The sequence below is a fragment of the Lagenorhynchus albirostris genome, chromosome 2 (assembly GCF_949774975.1).
Source record: "Lagenorhynchus albirostris chromosome 2, mLagAlb1.1, whole genome shotgun sequence".
NCBI lineage: Eukaryota > Metazoa > Chordata > Mammalia > Artiodactyla > Delphinidae > Lagenorhynchus > Lagenorhynchus albirostris.
In genome coordinates, this window is record NC_083096.1 from 76,968,883 (window position 1) to 76,994,510 (window position 25,628).

General features: G+C 42.1%; 2 protein-coding genes across 16 annotated transcripts in view; one reads left to right on the forward strand and one right to left on the reverse strand.

Annotated features, from left to right (window-relative positions):
- LOC132513879 (uncharacterized) overlaps positions 1-17,020 on the reverse strand; it is a 146,071-nt gene extending 129,051 nt beyond the window's left edge. For 4 of the 15 annotated variants that reach the window (XR_009538574.1, XR_009538577.1, XR_009538576.1 and 1 more), the window contains exon 1: positions 15,948-17,020. Coding sequence is in view for 8 of the 15 variants with exons in the window: in XM_060138495.1 (XP_059994478.1) it covers positions 15,590-15,832; positions 15,948-16,075; positions 16,462-16,711 (621 nt within the window). In the remaining 7 variants the exon portion in view is untranslated. Of the gene's footprint in view, positions 1-5,829; positions 5,895-15,478; positions 15,833-15,947 lie in introns of those variants that run through there. The other 11 variants (XM_060138519.1, XR_009538580.1, XM_060138547.1 and 8 more) reach the window with 11 other exon arrangements.
- THEM4 (thioesterase superfamily member 4) overlaps positions 16,807-25,628 on the forward strand; it is a 37,943-nt gene continuing 29,121 nt past the window's right edge. The window contains exons 1-2 of the mRNA XM_060138486.1: positions 16,807-17,027; positions 24,470-24,611. Of these exons, the coding sequence (XP_059994469.1) occupies positions 16,929-17,027; positions 24,470-24,611 (241 nt within the window). The 5' untranslated portion in view covers positions 16,807-16,928. The remainder of the gene's footprint in view (positions 17,028-24,469; positions 24,612-25,628) is intronic.

Here is a 25,628-nt window from a genome sequence, read left to right on the forward strand (position 1 = left end):
CAGAAGCTTTACTAGTGTACCTTTCATGTTTACATATACAATCCATCTGGAACTGATTTTTGTGCATGCGATATAATAGGGTCAAGGCTCATTTTTTTTCCATCAGCCATCCAATGGATCCAGCACCATTTGTTAAAAAGACCATATTTTCTCTGCCAAATTGCAATGACACCTTCATTGTAAATCAGGTGTCCACATATGTGTAGGTCTGTGTCTATGCACTCTATTCTATTGCATGGGTCTTTTTGTCTATCTCAAACCTAATACATCCAAAACTGAATTCCTGATCTTCTTCCCTAAACCTGTTCCTTACTGTCTGCCCCGTCTCAACTGCGGACAATTCCACACTTCCAGTTGCTTAGGCCAAAATCCTTGGTATCATTCTGACTTGTTTCTTTCTCTCACATTCCACTTGTAATTCATCAGCAGATCCTGTTGCCTTTACCTTCAATTACATCTGGAATAACTACTTCTATCACTCCCACCCTGGTCCAAGCCAACATCCTCCCTCATCTAGACTACTGCAATAACTTCATGACTGATCTCCCTGATTAGTGGTAACTGATTGGATGTAAGGTATGGGAGAGAAGGGGGAGTCAGATGCCATCCAGGTTCCTGGGCTTGGATGGTAGAAATTGCTTTCCAAAGTGGGATAGGAAAGAAATTGGCTTGGGGGTTGAGGGAAGAAAGTCACCCCTTCAGTCTCTTCTCTACCTAACAGCCAAGGTAACACTGTTGTTAGCTCGTGTAAGTCAGATCATGTCCCTGCTCTACTCAAAACCCTCCAGTGGTGCCCCATCTCATTCAGAGTAAGAGCCAAAATCCTTACAATGACCAACAAAGCTCTACATAATTTGGCCTTCACTAGCTCTTCCCATACACTCCACTCACTTTGATGTAGACACAGTAGCCTTTTTGATATGCCTTGAAAAATCAGGCATACGCCCACCTTAGGCCTTTGCATTTGTCATCTTCCCAAATACAAAAATGGCTAGCTCCCCCATTTCCATCAAGTCTTTGTTAAAAATGTCATCTTTTCAGGGAGGCCTTACCCTGATTGCCCTATTTAATTGTAACCCAATCCCCAATTCTAGTACTCCTTATCAGCTTTTCCTGCTTTAATCTTTTTCCTTAGTTCTGATCATCTTCTAACTCTGAACTCAACAAAAGCAATGTTGAGAAAGACCAGGCCAGATTCTACAATGAGAACATACAGCAGAACCTTCTACGGAATGCATCATAACATCCATAAATGACTTTTTTTTTCAATAAATTTATTTATTTATTTTTGGCTGAGTTGGGTCTTTGTTGCTGTGCACGGGCTTTCTCTAGTTGCGCGAGTGGGGGCTACTCTTCATTGTGGTGTGTGGGCTTCTCATTGTTGGCTTCACAATGGGTGAAGCCACCCATTGTGGTGGCTTCTCTTGTTGCGGAGCACGGGCTCTAGGCATGTGGGCTTCAGTAGTTGTGGCTCACAGGCTCTAAAGAGCAGGCTCAGTAGTTGTGGCGCAGGGGCTTAGATGCTCCGTGGCATGTGAGATCCTCCCGGACCAGGGATCGAACCCATGTCCCCTGCATTGGCAGGCAGATTCTTAACCACTGCGCCACCAAGGAAGCCCCCATAAATGACTTTTTAAAAATATTTGTATATTTTGTTGACTGCTCTATCCCTAGCACTGAGAAGAGAACCTGATATACAGTAAATGTTCAATAAACACTTTATTGAATAAACTCAATGAATGAATGAATGAATCAAGCACATCTTAAAGACTGCCAACATTTAAGGTTTTAATGAAAGAGGATGAACTTTCAAAGGAGACAGAAGGAACAGCCAGAGATGGAAAAAGAACTAAGAGAGTCTAATACCCCAGACATAAAGGGAATTTCCTGAGTGAGAGTGTCTTTTCTTATTCATAACAAGCCCTTTTCAACCATACCTGAATTTATACTAATGAAGTTACTCAGGGCAGAGCCCTAGATTATCTTCAGGATTGGGGAACCAACCATGTGATCAGAGGCTTGGAACTTTCAGTACACCCCCTGACCTCTGGAGAGGGGAGAGGTATTAGAGATTGAATTCAATCACCAGTGACCAATGAGTAAATCAATTGTGCCTACGTAATGAAACCTCAATAAAAACTCTGACAAGGTTTGGGGGAGAGTCCAAGTTGGTGAACTTGATGTGCTAGGAGGGTAGTATGCTGAGGGGGCATGGAAGCTCTGCACTAATGCCCCTCCACCCTCTCACCTCTACCCTAGAACTTGCATTTGGCTGTCCCTGAGTTATATATCCTTTATAATAAAATTGTTATGGAAACTATATGCTTTCTTGAGTTCTGTGAATTATTGAATTGGGGTGGGGGGTACAGGGAGAGGGACATGAGAATCCCTGAATTTATAGTCAGCCAGGCAGAAGTGGCAGTAACCTGGGCACCCCATTTGCAATGGGCATCTGAAGTGGGAGCAGTCTTGTGAGACTGAGCCCTGAATCCAGGGTCTGTACTGACTCCAGATAGTTGGAGTCATAATTGAATTAAATTACAGAGGACTTCCCTGGTGGCGCAGTGGTTGAGAGTCCGCCTGCCAATGCAGGGGACATGGGTTCGTGCCCCGGTCCAGGAAGATCCCACATGCCGCCGAGTGGCTGGGCCCGTGAGCCATGGCTGCTGAGCCTGCACATCCGGAGCCTGTGCTCCGCAACGGGAAAGGCCACAACAGTGAGAGGCCCGCGTACCACAAAAAAATAAAAATAAATTAAAAAAAAATAAATGATAGAACACCCAGTTGGTATCGGAAAATTGGAGAATTGGTCATTGTTTCAAAAAACCAAACATTCAGTCAGGAAGGGACAGAGTCTGATTTGAACCCAAATTTTGTTCCACAATGTAGTTAAAGAATAACTAAGGCTGCCAGATCATGCCACATGAAAAGAAAAGAGGGCAGAGGACAGATGTCACAAAATTCAATAAGAAAGTAAATGATTCCACAAAGAAGCAAATTTCCAGAGACATAGGAATTAAACTTGGATGAGTTGATGCTGAGGAAACCAAGAGAAAAGGAAGTTTAAAGGAAAGTAATCAATACTATTAAATGCTGTGAAGAGATTAAATAAGACAAGGCTTGACAAATATCTACTAAATTTAGTAGTTGTGGATGACAATTCAAACAGTACCTGGGGCTTGAACATAAAGAGTTGAAAAATGTGTTTGTTTTTTCTTCTTGAAAACTTTGGCCATGGTAGAAAGAGAAGGGATAGCAATGGGTTAGTAGTATAGGAGTGAGGGTTTCTACTATAATTATTGATTGTTGTTTTGGGTGAAAGAGGCTTGAACAGGTTTAAACAGAAATGGGCCAGAAGTGGAGAGTGCTTAATGGTAGATGCCAGGCCCACAGCTGAAGAGTCTGGTCAAAAATCAGGCTGATAAGTTTTTACTTTTATTTTTATAACTTCTGTGTTGTTAAATTTTCTCAGCATGTACAATTGATATTTTCTCTGTATTTAATTAAAAAAAAAACAAAGAAAGATCTTTATTTCAAAAAACAAACAATCCTTTCTTCACCCCTGGCTGCTGCCCTCTCCCCTCCTCAGTCATTCTATTCCTGTTTGTATGAATTTGTCCACATGCCACTCATCCCTCTGCAACCTCCAGTCTGGCCTCCAGCCTCACTTCACATTATCAGCATTTGTTCAGGTCGCTAATATGTTCTGTGTCATTAAATCAAAAGACATTTTCAGGTCTCTCAAATTCCTGACTTTTCTATTTGCACACTGGACATCTCCATAGGTATCTCTAAAACAGAGCTCACCTTTCTTCCCTCTGCCCCCAAACACTTCTTTTCCCACTTCAAAGAGTACCTTCCACCATCCCCCATCCAAGCTCAGAAACCGAGTGACACCCTGACTCCTCCTCTCTCCATGCCCCAGGTCTCATCCATTACCAAATCCCTTCATTCCCACCCACCCCCACGAGTCTAAAGTATATTCCTGATTCCAATACAATTTTAATAGTCTCCATCATGATCTTTCTGAAATATCGATCAGATAATGACCCTCAGAGGACATACAGTCCTCCTTGGCTCCCGCTGCCCAGAGTAAACCCCCAGCATATTAGTATGGGTGGTAATGATCCTTCAGGATCTTGAAGGCCCCACCTGCTTCTCCAGCCTCATCTCTCTCCCTACACCCCTGTCCTAACAATGCCCAAACCTCACAGAAACTGTTGGTAGTTCCCTGAATTTGAGTGACTCCCATGCTGTCCTCTGGCATGGAGGATGATGCCTGGACACCCAGCACGTGCAATGTCCTGTCCTCTCCTACCTCAGTTCTGGGCCAACTCCCATCTGCCCCTCAAGATTTAACTCAGACTTCACCTGCTCAGGGATTTAGTAACTCATACAGAGACAGTGTTATTGTTAATCTATTGTAGCTTTCCTTTCCAAGACTCTTAAGGCATTTGGGTTAGTGTCTAATCCTAAATGGTTTTATACAAAAGTAAAGAAAGTATGGCCTATAGTAATGCCACAACTACAGAAGTGGATTTGTTTCTTTATGTACATGTTGGTGCCTTAAAATTTGTATTGGGCATTTGTAAGTATTTATAAATGGTGCTTTTTATTACTCATGGCATACCAAGGCGAAAATAAGCTTTGTTAAACAGAATTCTGTAAAGAATGCTTCTTATCCAGTACAACAGACGTCACTCATTACCAGAATCTTTATCTAACAGCTTGGATCAACCAATCCAGGTGTCTTTACATAACAAATCTTACGGGAGTCTTTAACTCTGAATTCAATGAAAGTAATGTTGAAAAAGACTGATCCAGCACTCTGTAATGAGAACGATATAGTAGAACCTTCTTAGGAATGCATTATAACATCCATGAAACCCTACATTTGATGATAGCACTGGACCATGTAATTTTCTCCAGGGGTTTTATCTGTAAAATAGGGATAATAATGGTTCTTTCACACAATTATCCAGATGATTAACTAAAGAGAACTTTGAACTGGAGGTAAAAAGTTGGGAGCATCAGCATATGGATGGTGTTTAAATTGAGAATTGATGAGATAACCTAAAGAGAGAGGGTTCAGAGAGAAAAATAAAAAGCCCCAGCCCTCTTTCCAAATGTTTCCGATTCATTTTTTCATTCAACAACTATTTTCTGAGTGCCCATGATCAGTCAGTTACTGTACTAGACACTACGGATGCAGGGGTGAGCCAAAGAGACACAGAGAAAGCTTATAGTCTCCTGAGAGAGGCAGAGAAATATATATTTAACTACAAACTATAATAAGTGCTTTAAAGGAAAAGTTCCAGCCATTATGGAAGAATTTAATGAGGACCTAATCATATTAAATAAAATATTATATGTAAAGCACTTAGTATAGTGTCTGACACACAGTAAACCCTCTAGCCAAGGAAGGCCTCACTAAGAAAGTGACAATTATGCTGACAGCAAAGGATTAGTTGGAGTTGGCTACGTAGAAAATGGAGTGAAAGAGCACTGCCAGCTGAAGAACACACAAGAAGGCCCTGAGGCAGGAAAGAGCTTGGGATGTTCCCAGAGCTGAAAGGGGACTTGTATGGCTACAGCACATGATAGTTGGGAAATGATAACACCTTCTACCTGGCCACCCAAGGTAGAAATCTCCCTTTCCCCCAAGTGATGAAAATCATTTTAAGAAACCACACAACAACTCTAGATACTACACCAAAATAGTAATGATGCAAATGAATTGTATCTGCCTGAAAATTACCCTGCAGTCTGCTTTCCAACTTCCCCTTTCACAGCCACCCTTCTCCCACTATGTTCCCTCACCTACCCAGCATCTCACTTTGGTGCATTGTCCCGGGGATAAGAAGTCAAGAATAAGTCCTTCCTGAGGAAGAGTCCTGTGATAACAAATCAGAGAGAAATTCAGCAAGAAATATTAAACAAGGCAGCATCTTACTGTCATCCAGGCTACGTATAAATGCAAGGTTCCGAATTTAATTTAAAATTCAAAAGTGAAATGGTTATCAGAGGGATACATATTAACACCATTATTTGAATTGAAAAATTACAGACCTCTTTCTAATAGAAAGATTGATTTCACTGACTGATTTTCCAGTGAGGATTGATTTTGCCAATTAATTCATATGGCAAACATTTTCCAAAACTTAAATGAGCTAAATATGCAGCCATAAGATTTTGACAAAAATATATTTAAAGTACATATTCATTATACAATACACAAAAATTATAAACCTTATAACTAAGTTTATGAGAAAAAATTTAAATATCAATTTTAAGATGTATGAGAATACATAATTTTTCAAAATTATTTTCAGGTTATTCTAGCAAAAAAACAAAAATGTGAAGACCACTGGCTTACAGGGTTAACTCAAGTGTCCGCTAACTGAATGGGGTATAGGAATGTGAAACAAGGAGAGGTCAAGGGTGATCCCTAGATTTATAACCAGGAAATATAAATTTGAGATTAACTCACAATTCATGTATGTTCACATTGAGAGTTGACAACAGTGCAAATAACTCCTGATGAGGGTAGCTGACTCTATCTTGTGTATTTGCAATAATTTGCAATTATTACCTTGTGAATTTATATTTGTATTAACAAATCCATTTTAGCATATGTGATTGCATTTATGTATTTGCTCTTTGAATTCTACTTTAAAATAGTTGTACATCTCACTGGCCCCCTCATTACATAATAAGTATAATAATTTTAAAAATTCATGTATGTTCATGGTTCATTAAGGTACCTCTTAAATTTTTTCCATTATACTTCATTAATTTTTTTTTTTTTTTTTTGGCCGAGCCCTGTGGCTTGCGGGATCTTAGTTCCCCAACCAGGGATTGAACCTGGGGCCCCCGGCAGTGAGAGCGCTGAGTCCTAACCAATGGATCACCACTGGTTTCCTACTTTATTAAATTTTAGAGGAGATGGTATATTACAGTGTAGGGGTGGAAAACTTTTCCCTTCTTCCTTTCTGGCTGGTCTAATAATTAAATTGACATAAAGCAGATTAACAGAAGAAAAACAAATTTCATGCATATCGGAGGCCCAAAGATACTCAGGCAATTGAGGTTTACATGCCACCCTCAGCTAAGAAGAAGGGGTAAGGGTCTGGGGCTTCAAACGGGAGGAAGGCAATTCACAGGAGGATGAGAAGAGCAAATGTTTGGTGAGCAAATATTTGATAAACAAATGTTTGCCATACCACATAGCTAAGTCTCTCTGATAAAAAGTTATCTTTGGTATTAGCTCTTTTCCTGCTGTCAATCTAAATTCTTTTAGGCAGTTAAGGGGAAGGTAAACAGCTCTTCCAAAGTCTGTTGGGCCTTGTTTGTCATCAACTTAAAATCCACATGCCAAAGTGGTATATTTTGGGGTCACATATTCTGCTCCCCCTCAATGGTAATATTGGAAATTTTGGAGATTTGTGAAGGTCTTGAAACTTAACTCTCAAGAATATCTAAGGTCCACTATAGCTTATATGTTCACGTTCATTCTGACTTCTGTTTTATAAAGAGGTCTAAGTTTGCAGTTTTTAAAAAAGTAATGTAAAAGTTTACCGGGGGTGGGGGGGAAGTTTACCAGGAAATAAGGCACCCAGTTTAAGGTTAAAAATTAAAGGACCAACTTGTAGTCCAAGATGCAGTAACAAGGACTGGATTTACCCTCTCACCTTAAAGAACACTGACCCTACCCCACTCCCCACAAAAAACACCACCACCACACAAAATATATGAAACAACAATTTTCAAGATACTGGACAGCAGCCAGTGAAGGACAGTGATCCCTGAGAGACTGGAAACAAATGAGGAGAGAGCCCTACGATTTAACTTAAGAGGGTTTCCAGGCTGCCACACAGGGGAGGGGAACTCAGGTGAACCTGTTGGACTCCTGAGTTGAGGAAGTGCAGCTCAGAGTATGGGGAACCCAAGGTGGCTAGTGTTTGTGGGACAGAGTGCTAGAGAGGACAGACCTGTACAGAGAAAGAACTCCGGAGATCTGCAGAGTGTATTCAGAGTATTGATTGGTGCCTTTGTGTGAGGAAACTATCCCACAGATGCTGAGGAGAGAACTATTGAAAGAATGAGAGTAAACAGTGCCCAGCACTCACAGAGGGCCAGGAAGAGAGCCTGTTCCCAACAGTTTAGACTGGAAAACATCATGTTTCATAGGGCATTGGATAGAGTATCAAAAAGGTCTTTCTTCAGTAGTGGGAAATCATTAACCCTTGACTAATGGTTCTCAGCCAGGGGTAATTTTGCTTCCCCAGCCCCCAACCAGGGGACAATGTCTGTAACATCTGGAGACATTTTTGATTTGTCAGGACTAGAGGCAAGGTGCTACTAGCATCCAGTGGGGAGGCCAAGGATGCTACTAAACATCTTGCAGTGGACAGGACAACAAAGTATTATCTGGTCCAAAATGTCAACAGTGCTGAGGTTGAGAAACCTTGCCGCAGACTCAGCACTGCTCTGGTCCTTCCTAACAAATCTTAAAAGCAAGACTCAAAAGGGTCACACTGTTTCCCAGTAAATTAACTGCATCCCAGAGCAAAGCTCAAGATTTACAGGAATACAAAACTATCTGGCACCTGACAGGGTAAAATTCACAATGTCTGGCATTCAGTTCTTCCTCATCTAAATAAAGATCACCGGGCTTGAAGAGGTGCAGGAAAATACAACCCATATTGAGGAGAAAAATCAACCAGTCGAAACCAACCCAGAACTGACACAGACATTAGAAGTGGCATAAAATGACATTAAAGCAGTTATTATACCTGTATTCTATAAGTTCAACAGGTTAAGTAGGGATATGGCAGATATAAAAAAAGACCCAAATCAAACTTTTAGAGATAAAAGTACAATGTGTTAGATGAAAAATACACTGGATGGGATTTAATAGCAGATTACATATTTCAGAAGAAAAGATTCGTTAACGTGAAGGTATAGCAATATAAACTATCCAAAATGAAACACAGAAAATAGAATCTTTTTAATGAAACTTAAAAAGAAAGAAAAGAGCAACAGTGAGCTGTGAGACAATGTTATGTGGCCTAACATACAAGTATTTGGAGTCCCTAAAAGAAAGGGGAGAGAGAAGAGAACTGAAAATAAAGTTGAAGAAATAATAGTCAAAAATTTCCCAAATTTGATGAAAACTATTAATCCACAGATCCAAGAATCCCAATGAGCCCCAAACACAAGAAATATGAAAAAAAAAAAAAAAACCATCAAGGCACATCATAACCAAATTGGTTAAAAAAAAAACAGTGATAAAGAGAAAATCTTAGAAGCATCCAAAGAAAAAAGACATCTCACATATAGACAAAAATAAAGATGACATCAGATCTCTCAACAGAAATAATGCAAGCGAGGGCTTCCCTGGTGGCGCAGTGGTTAAGAATCCGCCTACCAATGCAGGGGACACAGGTTCGAGCCCTGGTCCGGGAAGATCCCACATGCCGCAGAGCAACTAAGCCCATAAGCCACAACTACTGAGCCTGCGCTCTAGAGCCTGTGAGCCACAACTACTGAGCCCAAGCACCACAACTACTGAAGCCCGCGTGCCTAGAGCCCATGCTCTGCGACAAGAGAAGCCACCCAATGAGAAGCCTGCGCACCGCAACAAAGAGTAGCCCCCACTCGCCACAACTAGAGAAAGCCTGCGCACAGCAACAAAGACCCAACACAGCCAAAAATAAAAATAATAAATTAATTAATTTTTTAAAAAAGAAAGAAAGAATGCAAGTGAGAATATAGTAGAGCAGTATCTTTAAAATACTGACAGGAAAAAAAACTGTCAACATAGAATTCTATACTCAACAAAAATCTTTCAAAAGTGACAGTAAAATAAAGATATATTCAAACACATAAAGCTGAAAGAACTCATTACCACACTACCCACTAGAAGAACCCCATACCACACACACAGACACACAGTACAAAAAATAAAGGAAGTTCTCAAGCAGAAGAAAATGATACCAGATGGAAATCTGGATCTCCACAAATGAATGAAGAGCACCGGAAATTAAAACTACATGGTTAAATGAATAAGATTTTTTTTTCTTATTATTTAAAATTCTTTAAAAGACAAATGACTGCATAAACAAAAATAATAGCAATGTACTGTGAGGGTTTTAACATTTACAAACGTAAAATGCATGACAAAAAGAGCATAAAGGCCAGAAGAGAAGAAATTACACTATTGCAAGCTTCTTACAGTAGGAATAGCCCTGCATCTATCAAAGAAAATGAATGCATGGTTAAAAGCCTTCCCACAAAGTAAACTCCATGCCCAGGTGGCTTTACTAGTGAATTATATCAAACATTTATGAAAAAAGTGCCGATTCTACACAAACTCTTCCAAAAAATTGAAGAGGATAATACTTCCCAATTCACTCTATAAGTCCAGCATTACTTTAATATCACAACCAGAAAAAGATATTACAAGGAAAGAAAAGTACAGACCAATAACCCTCATGTGGCTTATCTGGGGAAAGCAAGGTTAGTTTTACATTCAAAGTCAATCAGAGTAATTCACAATATTAAACAAATTTAAAAAGAAAAACGACATGATCATCTTAATAGATGCAGAAAAAGCATTTGATTAAATCCAACGTCCACTCCTAATAAAAACTCTCAGTAAATGAGGAATAGGAAGGATTTCTCCATGTGTTAATGAGCATCTATCAATACAACAAACGTACAGCTAACATTATACTTAATGGTGAAAGACTGAATACTTTCCCCCTGAGATCAGCAACAAGGCAAGCATATCTGCTTTCATCACTACTATTCAACACTGTACATGAGGTTCTAGCCAGTGCAATAGGCAAAAGAAAAAAGCTGTCCAGAGAGTAAAGGAAGAAGTAAAACTCAGATAACATGATCATCTATGTAGAAAATCTAAGGAATCTATTAAAAGTTGCAGATAAAATGTTTGTCCATGTAGAAAATCTAAGAAATCTAATCAAAAGTTACCAGAACTATCTGCACGGCTAGAGCCCATGCTCTGCAACAAGAAGCCCGTGCACCAAAAAGAAGAGTAGCCCCTGCTCGCCGCAACCAGAGAAAAGCCCACACACAGCAACAAAGACCCAGCGCAGTCAAAAATAAAATAAATTTATATAAAAAAAATTTTTAAAAACAAAACTTACTAGAACTAGTAAATGAGTTTAGCAAGTTTACAGATATAAGATCAATATATTAAAAAGTAACTGTATTTCCATATATGAGCAATAAACAATCAGGGATTGAAATTTTAAATGTTATTTATAATAGCATCAATACATATGAAATACCTAAAGATAAATATTACAAAAGATGTACAAGACCTGTATTACAAATTATAGCTGAGGGAAATCACAAAAGATTTAAATAAATGGAGATATACAACCTGTTCATGAGAAGTTTTGTTGATGAGTATAACTTGCTCATGAGAAGACTCAATATGCTAAGATGTCAATTCAAATCCCCAACAGGTTTTTTGTAGGTATTGACAAACTTATTTTAAAATTCATATGGAGGGCTTCCCTGGTGGCGCAGTGGTTAGGAATCTGCCTGTCAATGCAGGGAACACGGGTTTGATCCCTGGTCCGGGAGGATCCCACATTCCGCAAAGCAACTAAACCCATGTGCCACAATTGCTGAGCCTGTGCTCTAGAGCCCGTAAGCCACAACAACTGAAGCCAGTGAGCCACACCTACTGAAGCCCACGCACCTGGAGCCCATGCTCCACAACAAGAGAAGCCACCACAGTGAGAAGCCCACACGCAGCAACGAAGACCCAATGCAGACAAAAATAAATAAATAATTTTAAAAAATTCATATGGAACTGCAAAATATCTAGAATAGCCAAAACAACTTTGAAAAAGAAGAACAAAGTTGAAAATAATTTCAAGACTCGTCACAAAGCTACAAGAATCAAGACAGTATGGTATTGGCGGGACTTCCCTGGTGGCGCAGTGGTTAAGAATCCGCCTGCCAATGCAGGGGACACGGGTTTGAGCCCTGGTCCGGGAAGATCCCACATGCCATGGAGCAACTAAGCCCGTGCACCACAACTACAGAGCCTGTACTCTAGAGCCCACGAGCCACAACTACTGAGCCCACATGCTGCAACTACTGAAGCCCATGGGCCTAGAGCCTGTGCTCTTCAACAAGAGAAGCCACCACAATGAGAAGCCCATGAACCACACGAAGAGTAGCTCCTGCTTGACGCAACTAAAGAAAGCCCACGTGCAGGAATGAAGACCTAATGCAGCCAAAAATAAATAAATAAAATTTTTTAAAAATCTACAAACAAGAAATGCTGGAGAGGGTGTGGAGAAAAGGGAACCCTCTTGCACTGCTGGTAGGAATGTAAATTGATACAGCCACTATGGAGAACAGTACAGAGGTTCCTTAAAAAACTAAAAATAGAACTACCATACGACCCAGCAATCCTGCTACTGGACACATAGCCTGAGAAAACCATAACTCAAAAAGAGTCATGGGGCTTCCCTGGTGGTGCAGTGGTTGAGAGTCCGCCTGCCAATGCAGGGGACACGGGTTCGTGCCCCGTGTCCCACCCACATGCTGCGAAGTGGCTGGGCCCGTGAGCCATGGCCGCTGAGCCTGCGCGTCTGGAGCCTATGCTCCACAAGGGGAGAGGCCACAATAGTGAGAGGCCCACGTACCGCAAAAAAAAAAAAAGAGTCGTGTACCACAATGTTCACTGCAGTACTATTTACAATAGCCAGTACATGGAAGCAACCTAAGTGTTCATCGACAGATGAATGGATAAAGAAGATGTAGCACATATATACAATGGAATATTACTCAGCCATAAAAAGAAATGAAATTGAGTTATTTGTAGTGAGGTGGATGGACCTAGAGTCTGTCATATAGAGTGCAGTAAGTCAGAAAGAGAAAAACAAATACCGTATGCTAACACATATATATGGAATCTAAAATATATATATATGGTTCTGAAGAACATAGGAGCAGGACAGGAATAAAGACTCAGACATAGAGAATGGACTTGAGGACCCGAGGAGGGGGAAGGGTAAGCTGGGATGAAGTAAGAGAGTGGCATGGACATACATACACTACCAAATGTAAAATAGCTAGCTAGTGGGAAGCAGCCACATAGCACAGGGAGATCAGCTCTGTGCTTTGTGACCACCTAGAGTGGTGGGATAGGGAGGGTGGGAGGGAAATGCAAGAGGGAGGGGATATGGGGATATATGTATATTTATAGCTGATTCACTTTGTTATAAAGCAGAAACTAACACAACATTGTAAAGCAATCATACTCCAATCAAGATGTTAAAAAAGAGTATATACTATATGATTCTATTTAAAACGTGAGAAATTGTAAACTATAAGTGATGGAAAGCCGACCAGGGACTTCTCTGGTGGCACAGTGGTTAAGAATCTGCCTGCCAATGCAGGGGACATGGGTTTGAGCCCTGGTCTGGGAAGATCCCACATGCCTCAAAGCAACTAAGCCCGTGAGCCACAACTACTGAGCCTGCGCTCTAGAGCCCGCAAGCCACAACTACGGAGCCTGCGTGCCACAACTGCTGAAGCCCGCCTGCCTAGAGCCCGTGGTCTGCAACAAGAGAGGCCACCGCAATGAGAAGCCTGCACACCACAACGAAGAGTAGCCCCCGCTCACAGCAACTAGAGGAAGCCCGTGCACAGCAACGAAGACCCAACGCAGCCAAAAACAAATAAAATAAAATAAATAAATTTATTTTTAAAAAAAGAAAGAAAGCAGACCAGTGTTTGCCTTGAGGGTAGGAGGCATGAGGAAACTTGTGGGTGACAGGCTCATTATCTTGATTGTAGTGATGTTTTCATAGGTGTCTACATGTAGCAAAATTCACCAACTTGTACACTTTAAATACATGCAGTTTATTATATGCCCCCATTAAACCTCTATAAAGCTGTTTACAGTATGAAAGGAGAATGGTGAAAACACAAGTTTCACACAGTGGGCTTATTTCATTAAAGCACAGTTTTATCAAAAACAAGGATGAAAATTTATTCTTTGCGTAAGCCACACAAACATCCAAGAAAAACTTCCATTTCCAAGACTACCAATCCTATTCCTAGACTGTCATCCGCCCCATCTCCTTCCAAACTCGGCCAGACATTTCATGTGTTGTCAACATGAATACCTCTGATAAATACCTGGTGAGGAAGCCAGGTCAGAGTGTGGGTGACGGATCCAAATGCACTGCCACTACCTGACAAATTTGAAAGTTATACTGAGTGAAATTGACCTAGAAGAGCTGTTGGTACATTTACAATCTTAGCAGGGCTGGAGTCTATTTATGGGTTTTGATGGACTCTAACTACATTGTAATCTGTACATATATACAATTTTAAGTTATCTGTATAACCTATCTTCTTATTCACTAACAGAAGTCATCCTGATTTATGGGTTTGTTTTATAATGTGCCTCTATCTGAACGCACCACATGGAAAGACAATAAACACAAAAAATACTTCGGGCTCTTGCTGCTAAACAAGTATTGAAGCAATGTGTGTGAGTTATTAAAAGAAGTACTACAATTAACAAGACAATTTGGCACTGTCCACGCCCTCAGGAAACTGGAATACTATACTGAAAAGGAGACAACTTCTCTTAGAGATAGAGGGTATGGTACATGTGTTGGGGGAAGGGGGGCCATGAGATAGTCTCCTAAAATTACAGAATATCAACAGCCACCCCTTATGCCAAATCATCTTCAGTTTGAGTTCTTCTTACACGCCTTAACTCTCAAATTCCCTCTACCTCAGAATGCTATATCCTTACTCCCAGTTAATATGGTGGGTTTAAAATACACCGGGCATTCTTTCCTACTGACAAACTGATGGAGAAGATCATGTAATCAAGGAAAATATCTGATACTAATTGCTCACACACACACAAAAAAGTAGAAGGGGACTCTCTGAACTTAGACCCAAGCCCAAAGCCAAGTTTATTTATCTCTGATAAATCTCTCCTGATACTAATCCCTCCAGTCCCACCTTTACTATGTGAGTAGTTACACAGCTGTGTTGGTGGGAAAATACTGTGTAATGATGTGCTGGGGGTAAGCAATTCTCGTAACCCGTTATTCTAGTAACCATTAAGAGTCTTAAAACTTCACCTCGGGATGGACTAAGACTGTGGTATATTGGTAAATATTTAATAAGGTAAGAAAGGAAGGCCCTCATTTGCAGTATCTAAGTGAATACTCCCAGTCAGTCAATTTTAAGCTACCACTGTGATGTGACTAAATGCGATGTTGGGAAGATGTGTGCCTAGTATCCCCCCCATACAAATGAGATAAAAATAAATAACCTCAAGAGCACATACAATAGTAAAATGTAGTAAAAATAATTAGGTAGTTACAGTTTTTAGTATCTAATACTGTCACCGGCCAAGCCCATTAACAATTCCCGGGAAATAAAAATAGAATCTGGGTAATAAGACAAAGTTTAACCTTTTTATTTTTCTTTGTGCTTAGTCCAGTTTCACTTGTTCACAGGGTGCTGCATGCAGAGATCTTACACCAGGCCCTTCAGACCAGAGTTCCTAGTGTGAAAAGGCTGGGCCTGGCACCTCAGCTCTGGGCCCCTGTCCAGAAGTGCTGCACAGGCCCCTGCAATCCAAAAGAACCCTATAAAGCAGCCCCAGCCAAACGCCTTTGGGGAACAGCACGTACTTGAGAGCTTGAACTCCCACCTCTTCATTCTTTGACTTCCTTTGCGTTCGAACCAAACTTGGTCTCCTACTGGCTCCAAGATACCGGTCAGAAGGACACTTGCTGGGGACTGACTGGGGAGTGTCATTAAAATACCTTCATTTTTTTTTAATATTACTTAATTGTAAGTTTATATAATTTAAATTTTAATAATGGCAGTGTTTAAGGATTGGCTAGCCGAATTCTTACAATTTTAACGAGACTGTTCAAGTCACCTTCAACACACCACTGGCCTGGGGGTACTTTCTTTCTGAGGTGAATACAAGGTAACTTCAAGTAACTTCGAACTTCGGTGACTCCTACTGAAAGAGAAGATCCTGGCAACAAGTAAAACTTGATATATTCTTTTTAATACAACAATGAAGAAACAAGGGCCCAGGTACAATTAAAGAGCGTACAAGGTGTTAGGTGGTGGAGTGGGACTTGGAGCTCAGATATGTCTCCAAAGCTAAGAGATGAATACATCCGTCAGGTGTTGCTACAATTTCTAGTTGAAAAAGCCAGACTCGAGGACTTTTAGCTCTGCCCGGAGCCTTAAGGGTGTGTGTGGAGGGGTGGCGCAAGAGGTGGAGAACGTAGCTTTCTAAGCGTATGTCCTCTGCACCCAGAAGTCTCTCTACAGATCAATCCCAACCACGGATTTGTCCATGGCCTCCAAGAAAATATTCTATTCCTACAATCCGCTGTGTGCGCTCCTACCCACCTGACGGCTTAAGTCTTCTGCGGGAGGTAGAACTACTACGGAACAGAGAGCACAGAATTCGGTCGGCCGGCGCGAGTCGGGAAAAAAGCCAGCGAATCCTCATTAGTAGCGCGTGGCCGCCTGGGATGAGGGGCCGAGGGCCGTGAGCTGCAGCCGCGGACCCGCCCTCCCAGACCTCCTGGTCCTCCCCAGGCCGCCGACCCGCCGGCGCCGCGCGCGCCTCTCCAGCCGCCCTCTCGAGGCTTGACATTTGCTCCGGAAGTGGCTCCGGCGCCTGAGGCTGGCCTAGGATTTTACCGGACGAAAAGGCCGACGCCCACGCTGCCTTCACGCCCCGCCCTCCGCTCCCCTAAGTTAAAGAGGAAGAGCGGGCCGTTGGGTGGCTGGTTGGGTGAGTCGGCCTCTGCCGCGCCCGGGAGCCAGCCGCCGCACTTCCGGCGGCCGGAGCCCCGCGCACGCTCGAAGCCATGTTGAGGAGCTGCACCGCGGCACTGCGCACGCTCCGGGCCCTGCGCGGCAGGCGGGAAGGCGCGTCCCCCGCTGCGAGGGACCCGGTACTCGCGCGGGTAAGTCCCGGGCGCTGGGCGGCGGAAATGGGCAGAGGGTGTGACTTTCCGTCAGGAACAACCCTGTGATATGGATATGTTCAGCTGTTTATCCATTTCCTCAGCCAGCTGACCTCAGAGTAAAAGCTAACATCAGCTCCAAGAGGCATCAATGTTAACGGGGTCAGCGGATCTTTCAGTCCTGAGATTCAAGCCGTAAAAAACTGCACAGGAGGGTGACGCCGTTTGTTGTTGTTGTTTTTTTTAACATCTTTATTGGAGTATAATTGCTTTACAATGGTGTGTTAGTTTCTGCTGTATAACAAAGTGAATCAACTATACGTATACATATATCCCCATATCTCCTCCTTCTTGAGCCTCCCCTCCCACCCCCCCTTCTAGGTGGGGTGACCCGTTTTGAATAAGTGTGCAGGATGCTTGAGTCATGTTAGCAGGTCAAGGAATGCAGCTGCTACTAATATTAATAAAGAAAGGTTGTGCCTTAAGCAAGGTCACATAGAAAACACGTGGTACAGTTGGAATCTGAACCGAAGCAGTCTGCCTCCTAACCATTACATTATACCCTCAGGAGAAGAGTACGTCACTAACAAGGGTTTAATCCTAGTTCTCTACTACTAGTTTATCTACTACTTTACTTATCTACTAGAAAAACTGTTAAGATATTCTGTCTTACCATTTTTCAGTCAGCAATCAATACAGATATTTGCTGCCTCTCACCAGCTATATGCAAGGAATATCTAAAGATAGTAGTTTATAGGGATATTGGCTTAATTCTAGATAATTAAATTAAGTGGTACTGCTTAAATTGTCCTCTCTGAAGGAGATCAGTTCAATGAAAATAATCATTTTGGACTCGTAAAGGACACACACAAGTGGATCCCATTTAATGATAGTTAAAACCATTTTAACATCTCTGAAAATGTTAAGTTCAAGAACTTTCTTTTTTTAATATTGATTTATTTTATTTTTGGCTGCATCAGGTCTTAGTTGCGGCACGCGGGATCTTTGTTACGGCTTAGTTGTGGCATGCGGGATCTTTCGTTGTGGTGCACGGGCTTAGTTGCCCTGCCGCATGTGGGAGCTTAGTTCCCCAAGACCAGGGATCCAACCCGTGTTCCCTGCATTGGAGAGCAGATTCTTAACCACTGGACCACCAGGGAAGTCCCAAGTTCAAGAATGTTAAAACAATTTCTATACAGTCCTTATTATTAAGCAGTCTGCTTGAATGAATAATGAAATAATGTTCACTTTGGGAGAGTCAAGGTAACTAATAATAATTTATAATGAAATCAGCTTCCTTGATTGTTTTAATATTAGAAATAATAAAGATAACCAGCTTATATTAAAATAAGTAATAGTAAATGTTAAAAATTTTAAGGTGAAGTTTTTAGCAAAAAGAAAGGAGAGGCTGGCACTTCTAATAGAAACATTTAATAAATATTGTAATGGGATTCTAATGGTGTTAGCTTTAGGGAATAACTAATAATTGATGGAATGAGGATTTTTTTTTTTTTTATTGCGGTATGCGGGCCTCTCACTGTTGTGGCCTCTCTCGTTGTGGAGCACAGGCTCCGGACGCGCAGGCTCAGCGGCCATGGCTCACGGGCCCAGTCGCTCCGCGGCATGTGGGATCTTCCCGGACCGGGGCACGAACCCGCGTCCCCTGCATCGGCAGGCGGACTCTCAACCACCGCGCCACCAGGGAAGCCCCGAAATGAGGATGTTTTTATTGGCAGTTATTTAAATTTTTCCACTTGAAGTCTAAAGACTTGTGGTTGAATATAAAAAAGAGCATTAAGTATGGGCCATTTATAAGAACAAAGACATCAAAAGAGAATTCTAAAGTTACAGTCTCACTTCCAGGCTCGTGCGGAATATACTTCTCTTTTCAACTTTGGGTTAAAGTTGGGAGCCTCCAGATAGGGCTATGCGGTAGTCATGTTTCTTTCTTCTGGGCCTTGTGTCTTCTACCAGTTCTTCTCAATCCTTTGGAGACAGGAGATGATACCTCATTCCACTTATCACCATTTTAAGGCATTCAGGATTGTCTTGAATAAGTGGTTCAGCTTCTACTGTCTTTTTTTTTTTTTTGCGTTACGCGGGCCTCTCACTGTTGGGGCCTCTCCCGTTGCAGAGCACAGGCTCCGGACGCGCAGGCTCAGCAGCCATGGCTCACGGGCCTAGCCGCTCTGCGGCATGTGGGATCTTCCCGGACCGGGGCACAAACCCGCGTCCCCTGCATCGGCAGGCGGACTCTCAACCACTGCGCCACCAGGGAAGCCCCTCTACTGTCTTAATTAAGAAATTCTTCGATATAAGAGGAAACCTGACTTTAGCAAGGATGTCAACCATAAATGGCTGGCAATTAGGTTCATCATATTTCAACCACCTGACTGCAGCGTCGTAAACCTGATCCTCTGCTCTCACAGTTAGAGTGTCCTGATTGAGGAGATGTGTAACTCACCTGGCATCAAGTTGTAGAAATTCATTAGTTTTATAAAATTCAGTAAAATGCTGATGAATAAAGTCATCTGCAGTTGCGTTCAATTTAGGACAGTGTAGACACTCTGCTAGCCCACTTATACCAAGACAATTGGAAGCATCAGCTTGTTCTTTGAAAAAAATCAACACACATTTCTTCACAGGTTCAATCTAGTACTGGTTTGCTGCATCTAACAAAGGCTGAACATTGTTGCTATTCACAGAAATTCTAATGCTATAAGTGAATTCCACAGGTTATTTAATAATGTCAGGTTCAGCATCTTTGAGTTCTACTTCAAAGAACTTTGATTCAGGTATGTTATTTGTGAACATTAAGTTTAAAAAATAACTGGCTGCAGCAAGGACAACACAGTGAACAGCTGTCTTTCGTTCCTGGACCATAAGGATCACATCACACAGTGTTTTCTTTGGATTTATGTAGCTTGTCAACAAGGTTCTGCAGTCAGTGCCTCCCAACGTGATTTCAAGTTGACCCTGGGTATAAATCCCTGGTCCCCACGCCACAATCCTTGGTCCCAATATCCTAAATATCTCTTAAATCTTTTTCATTCCTCTCTACCTAGTTCACCTTCTGACCACATTTCTCCTGGACCTTTACACAGTCTTTTAACTGGTTTCCTTACCATTGCTTCTCACCTTACAATTCATCCTTTACATCAGAGGGAGCTTTCTAAAACCTAATTTCATGTTACTGCTTTGCTTAAAACTCCTTAAGCCTCCCCATAATGGAAAAAGTACTTTGCCACTCAAGTACCACCTTCATGATTCTTTAAAGACTCCTTTCTTGGGCTTCCCTGGTGGCGCAGTGGTTGGGAGTCCGCCTGCCGATGCAGGGGACACGGGTTCGTGCCCCGGTCCAGGAAGATCCCACATGCCGCGGAGTGGCTGGGCCCGTGAGCCATGGCCGCTGAGCCTGCGTGTCCGGAGCCTGTGCTCCGCAACGGGAGAGGCCACAACAGAGAGGCCCGTGTACCGCCCAAAAAAAAAAAAAAAAAGTTCATTGCGGGACTTCCCTGGTAGCCCAGTGGTTAAGGCTCCGGACTTCCACTGCAGGGGGAGTGGGTTTGATCCCTGGTCAGGGAACTAAGATCCCACATGCCATGAAGTGCCAAAAAAGGGGGGGGAAGAAAAAAGATTGTTGCATTTAGCTGAATCCCCCAGACTTTAAAAGTTACAATCAGGTAGGAGAGCCCAGGGTCAAGGGAGTCATTCTAATTCCTACAAGCCTTTATTATCTGTGTTGCACTGGTCCATGAAAGGATGCTAGAACCGATCAAACCTAGAGTTCCCTATTTAAGATGAGACCTATGGATGCGGTAAGCCCAAATTTACAACTCCAAAGCTTACACATCCTATTCTACCTCTTAATTGACAGGTATTAGTCAATACATATTAATTTATGACTAATTGTGTGTGTTAGGTTACTTCTAGAATTTATGTACTTTAAAAACTACATGATTGGGGTGAGTAGGGAGGGTGGGAGGGAGGCACAAGAGGAAGGGGTTATGGGGATATATGTATACATATAACTAATTCCCTTTGTTATACAGCAGAAACTAACACAACATTGTAAAGCAATTATACTCCAATAAAGATGTTAAAAAAAAAAGCCATCAGTGCATACTGGAATTTGATGGCAAGAATAGGCACATGAGTAATAGCTTTGAAAAATAAATTAAATAAAAAGAGAAAAAAAAACTATATGATTGGGACTGGATTCTAAGGAAATAAACAAAAGTAGAGAAAAGACTATATTCATAGTGTTCCAATGATCCTTTTCATTTAAAGCAGCAAAAGATTGGAAACAATTTACATGTACAATTTAAATGTTTAAGTAAATTATAGTATATCATTTTAAAGGACTATTTTTCTGCTGTTGAAAATGGTGGTAACTGAGATTAAGGGCATGAGAAAGTGAACACTAAAGAATTTTAAGTGATGAAGCAAAAGAAAAATTATATTTCTTACTGAGATTACAAGTATATTAAGAAAAGCTGTAGTTAAAAAAACTTGGAGGAGGGATTTCTGTGGTGGTCCAGTGGTTAAGACTCCAAGCTCTCAATGCTGGGGGCCCGAGTTCAATTCCTGGTCGGGGAACTAGATCCCACCTGCTGCAACTAAGATCCCACATGCCTCAACTAAAAGATCCCTCATGCTGCAACCCCACATGCCTCAACTGAAGATCCTGCACGTGGCAACAAAGATCTCACATGCCGCAACTAAGACCCAGCACGGCCAAATAAATAAATAAATAAATATTAAAAAAAATAACTTGGAGGAAATATATCAAAATTTTACCATTAGTTATATTAAGATGGAGAGATAATGAGTGGGTTAAAAATTTTTGTTTTTCTTTTCTTTCCTTCCCAGATTTTCTGAGCTGAAAGGCTGAAGGGATAAGCCAATCCAAAACCATAGGAAAAAACAAAGGTACAAATACTGAGCTAGGGAGTGGAGTGGTCTCAACCCTACTCATGTTTCCCCTCAGGAATTCAAGACTTCCTTTTGTTAGCAGGGAAGTTTTTAGTTCCATAGAGTTCTTGGGACAGGCTCCCTAAATTCTTACCATCAGGCCAGGATCAGAGCCAGCCCAGAGGTCAGCAGAAGGCTGGTTGGCTGGTTCCTCCATCACAATAACAGCACCTCCCTGTACCCTGGGGTGTAGTCCCGGTGTTGTAGGTACATTGAATCTGAATGAATTGATAAGGGTGCCTGGAAGTAGAATGCCACAGAGTTGATAGCTTCTGTGATCTTAATGTTCCAGGATTTCTGCAGAAGTCAAAATAACTGATTTTCCTTTCTGGTGCCGATGGGCATTTGCTTTGTCCAGCTCTTTTGTAGGTGACACTTTGTCCCCCAAGTCCTCCAGGGCCCATGTACCTTTCCACCTGCTGTGTGGGCACTGGAGTGGTAGCAGTGCTGAGTGCTACAGAGAAATAGCACTGGTGGAAGCTGTGGTTATTATGACACCAAGAACTTTCCCCCTCCAGCCCCCTCCTCCTCTATCTTTGTATTCTCTTTCTTGACATCTGGGTCTGTCACCTACTCCGTTGAACAGTTCAGAAACCTGAGATTGGCTCTTGTATTTTTCCTCTTCCCTCACTCTCCTTATCCAAATAGTCACCAAGTTCTGCTTCATGCATTCATAATTTTTCACCTGAGTTATTCCAGTAGCCTCTAGACAGGGCCCTCTGATTCCAATCTTGAAATCACTCCCACTATCTTTTGTATTATGGCCAAATCTGATCTTGTCACTCCCCTATTTAAAATCCCTCCGAGAGCACTGCAGATGCAATTCAAACCAGTTAACTTGTTGTAGAAGCTTCTCACAGTCAGGCACTTGCCTACGTCTCTACAGCCATCTGCTCTTCCCCTTGTACTGAAACAATGCCAAGCTTCCTTGAGGCCTTAGTTTCATCATCTGTAAAATGGGGATAATAATTTGTACCTACTTCATATGGTTGTTGTAAGGCCCCTCAAAACTGTTTCATGCCTCCTTGCCTTTGCACACAGTGTTCCTTTGCCTACAATACCCTTTCTATCTGGCTAATTTCTGCTTGTCTAATGAAGATTCAAGTCAAAGAACCCCTACCTGAATACCCAATCTCAGATGAATACCTCTCCCCTGTGCTCTGGCTTCCTGTGTGTTTCCCACTGGTAACACTTTTTACCTGGAGGAAAACTGTCTGTCCTTCATCTCTCTTTATCACCAGTTCCTGGCTGCTGACTTTAAAAAAATGCACCACATGAGAGTTGCGAATTAAGTTTTATTTGAGGCAAAATCAGGACTATAGCCTGGGAGACAGCATCTCAGATAGCTCTGAGAAACTGTTCCAAAGAGGCAGGGGGGAAGGTCACTATATATGTGATTTTGGTGAAGGGGGAGTACATGCAATTGAGCAAGTCTCTAGTGAAGGTTACTGCCAGTCACAAGGAACAGATGTCACCATGAAGGATTTTAGTGCTTTTCTAAATATGAGGAGATACAAGAATTGGGCTCATAAAATCAGCTCCTGAGGGGCTTCCCTGGTGGCGCAGTGGTTGAGAGTCTGCCTGCCGATGCAGGGGACGCGGATTCGTGCCCCGGTCCGGGAAGATCCCACATGCCGCGGAGCAGCTGGGCCTGTGAGCCATGGCCACTGAGCCTGCGCGTCCGGAGCCTGTGCTCCGCAACGGGAGAAGCCACAACAGTGAGAGACCCACGTACCGCCAAAAAAAAAAAAAAAAAAAAAATCAGCTCCTGAAAATACCTAACTATCTGAAGACCTGTTCTGCCAGTTTTTCTCAGAGCACAGGATGCCTCATTTCTGTCCTTCACCCTGAACTCCTTTCAGGGGGTGTTGAAAATCAGCAGGTGCAGCAGCACATGATTTAATCCTTGTAGAGGTGGATGTCAAGTGCCGGTTTGTAGTTGACGTGGCTGACCTGTGTTTGATGAAGGTTTAAAAAAAAGAAGGGGGTCTGCAGACCTGGGCTTAATACCAACTCTGCTAATGGCTAGTTGGGTGACATTGAGCAAATCATTTATCCTCTCTCAATCTCCCAATTCTCCCAAGGAGAGAGGACCAGGTGATCCTAGAAATTTGTTTCCACTTCAAAACAACAAGCTTGGGGCTTCCCTGGTGGCGCAGTGGTTGAGGGTCCGCCTGCTGATGCAGGGGACATGGGTTCGTGCCCCGGTCCGGGAAGATCCCACATGCCGCGGAGCGGCTGGGCCCGTGAGCCATGGCCACTGAGCCTGCGTGTCCGGAGCCTGTGCTCCGCAACAGGAGAGGCCACAACAGTGAGAGGCCCACCTACCGCAAACAAAACAAAACAAAACAAACAAAAAAAAAGCTTTTGGGAAGAGGAAAAGCAGCAAGATAGTCTTAGAAAATAAGAGAATATGTTATGAAATAGGATGTACCTACCATTACTCTCCTTTTTTTCCTTTCTTTTAGAGGTGGTTTTCTACAGAGAAAGTCATTCCTAAGGACTATGCTCTCCCCAACCCCAGCTGGAGCAAGGACTTAAGACTCCTCTTTGACCAGTTCATGAAGAAATGTGAAGACGGCTCCTGGGAACGTTTACCTTCATATAAAAGTAAATATACTCAAAAGAGTGAAGATTTCAAAACCTATTTTCTTGGTAGGAATAGGTACACTCCCATAAAGAATATTTAAATATCAAATATAAAACTAAGATCAGATTGAAGTACTTGTTACCACTTGAAAAAGGAAGGAGGATAGTGCAGGGGGTTTGCTATATTCTCCAGTTTTATAGGCCAGAAATCTCAATAAAATTCACAGATCGTGGGAGAGCATGAAGTCTGTTGCCATTAATAAGAATGCCCCCACCGTGGCATCATCATCACCATTATCAGGAAGGGGACCCCAGAAAGACTCCACCCTACCACATTCTCATCACCTCTCTGTCTTGAGGCTGTCATCACTAACCTCAGTTTACCGTTTATCCCAATATATGGCTCTGTCACCCTAGGCAGCTCAGAGTACTCAAGTCATCCCCTCATCTCCCAGACTCTAAACTCCCAAGGCAAACTACCCCACCTCCAACACATACACATTGCACTTCCTGTCCTTTGTGTGTGTGTGTGTATGTGTTTTAATTAATAGACTTCTTTTTTTTAGTAGTTTCAGGTCTATAGAAAAAAGAGTGGAAAGAACAGAGTTCCCATATACCCCTTAATTCCTTCTGCCAGCTTTCCATTTATTAACATCTTGCGATAGTAAAGTACATTTGTTGTAATGGTGAGACTGTATTAATACATTAACTAAAGTCCATAGTTTACATTAGGGTTCACTGTGTAATACTTGATGAGTTTTGACAAATGTATAATGACATATAACATACGGAATAGTTCCACCGCCTTAAAAATTCACTGTGTCCCCCGTTCATCTGTCCCTCCTTCTCCCGAACCCTTGGCAACCACTGATCTTTTTACTCTCTCCATGGTTTTGCCTTTTCCAGAATACATACAGTATGTAGCCTTTTCAGATTGTTTTCTTTCACTTAATAATATACATTTATTAAGGTACATTTATTTTTTCCACAGCAGTTAACACCATCTGGCATGCCTTGTGTTTATTTAACAGTGTGTCT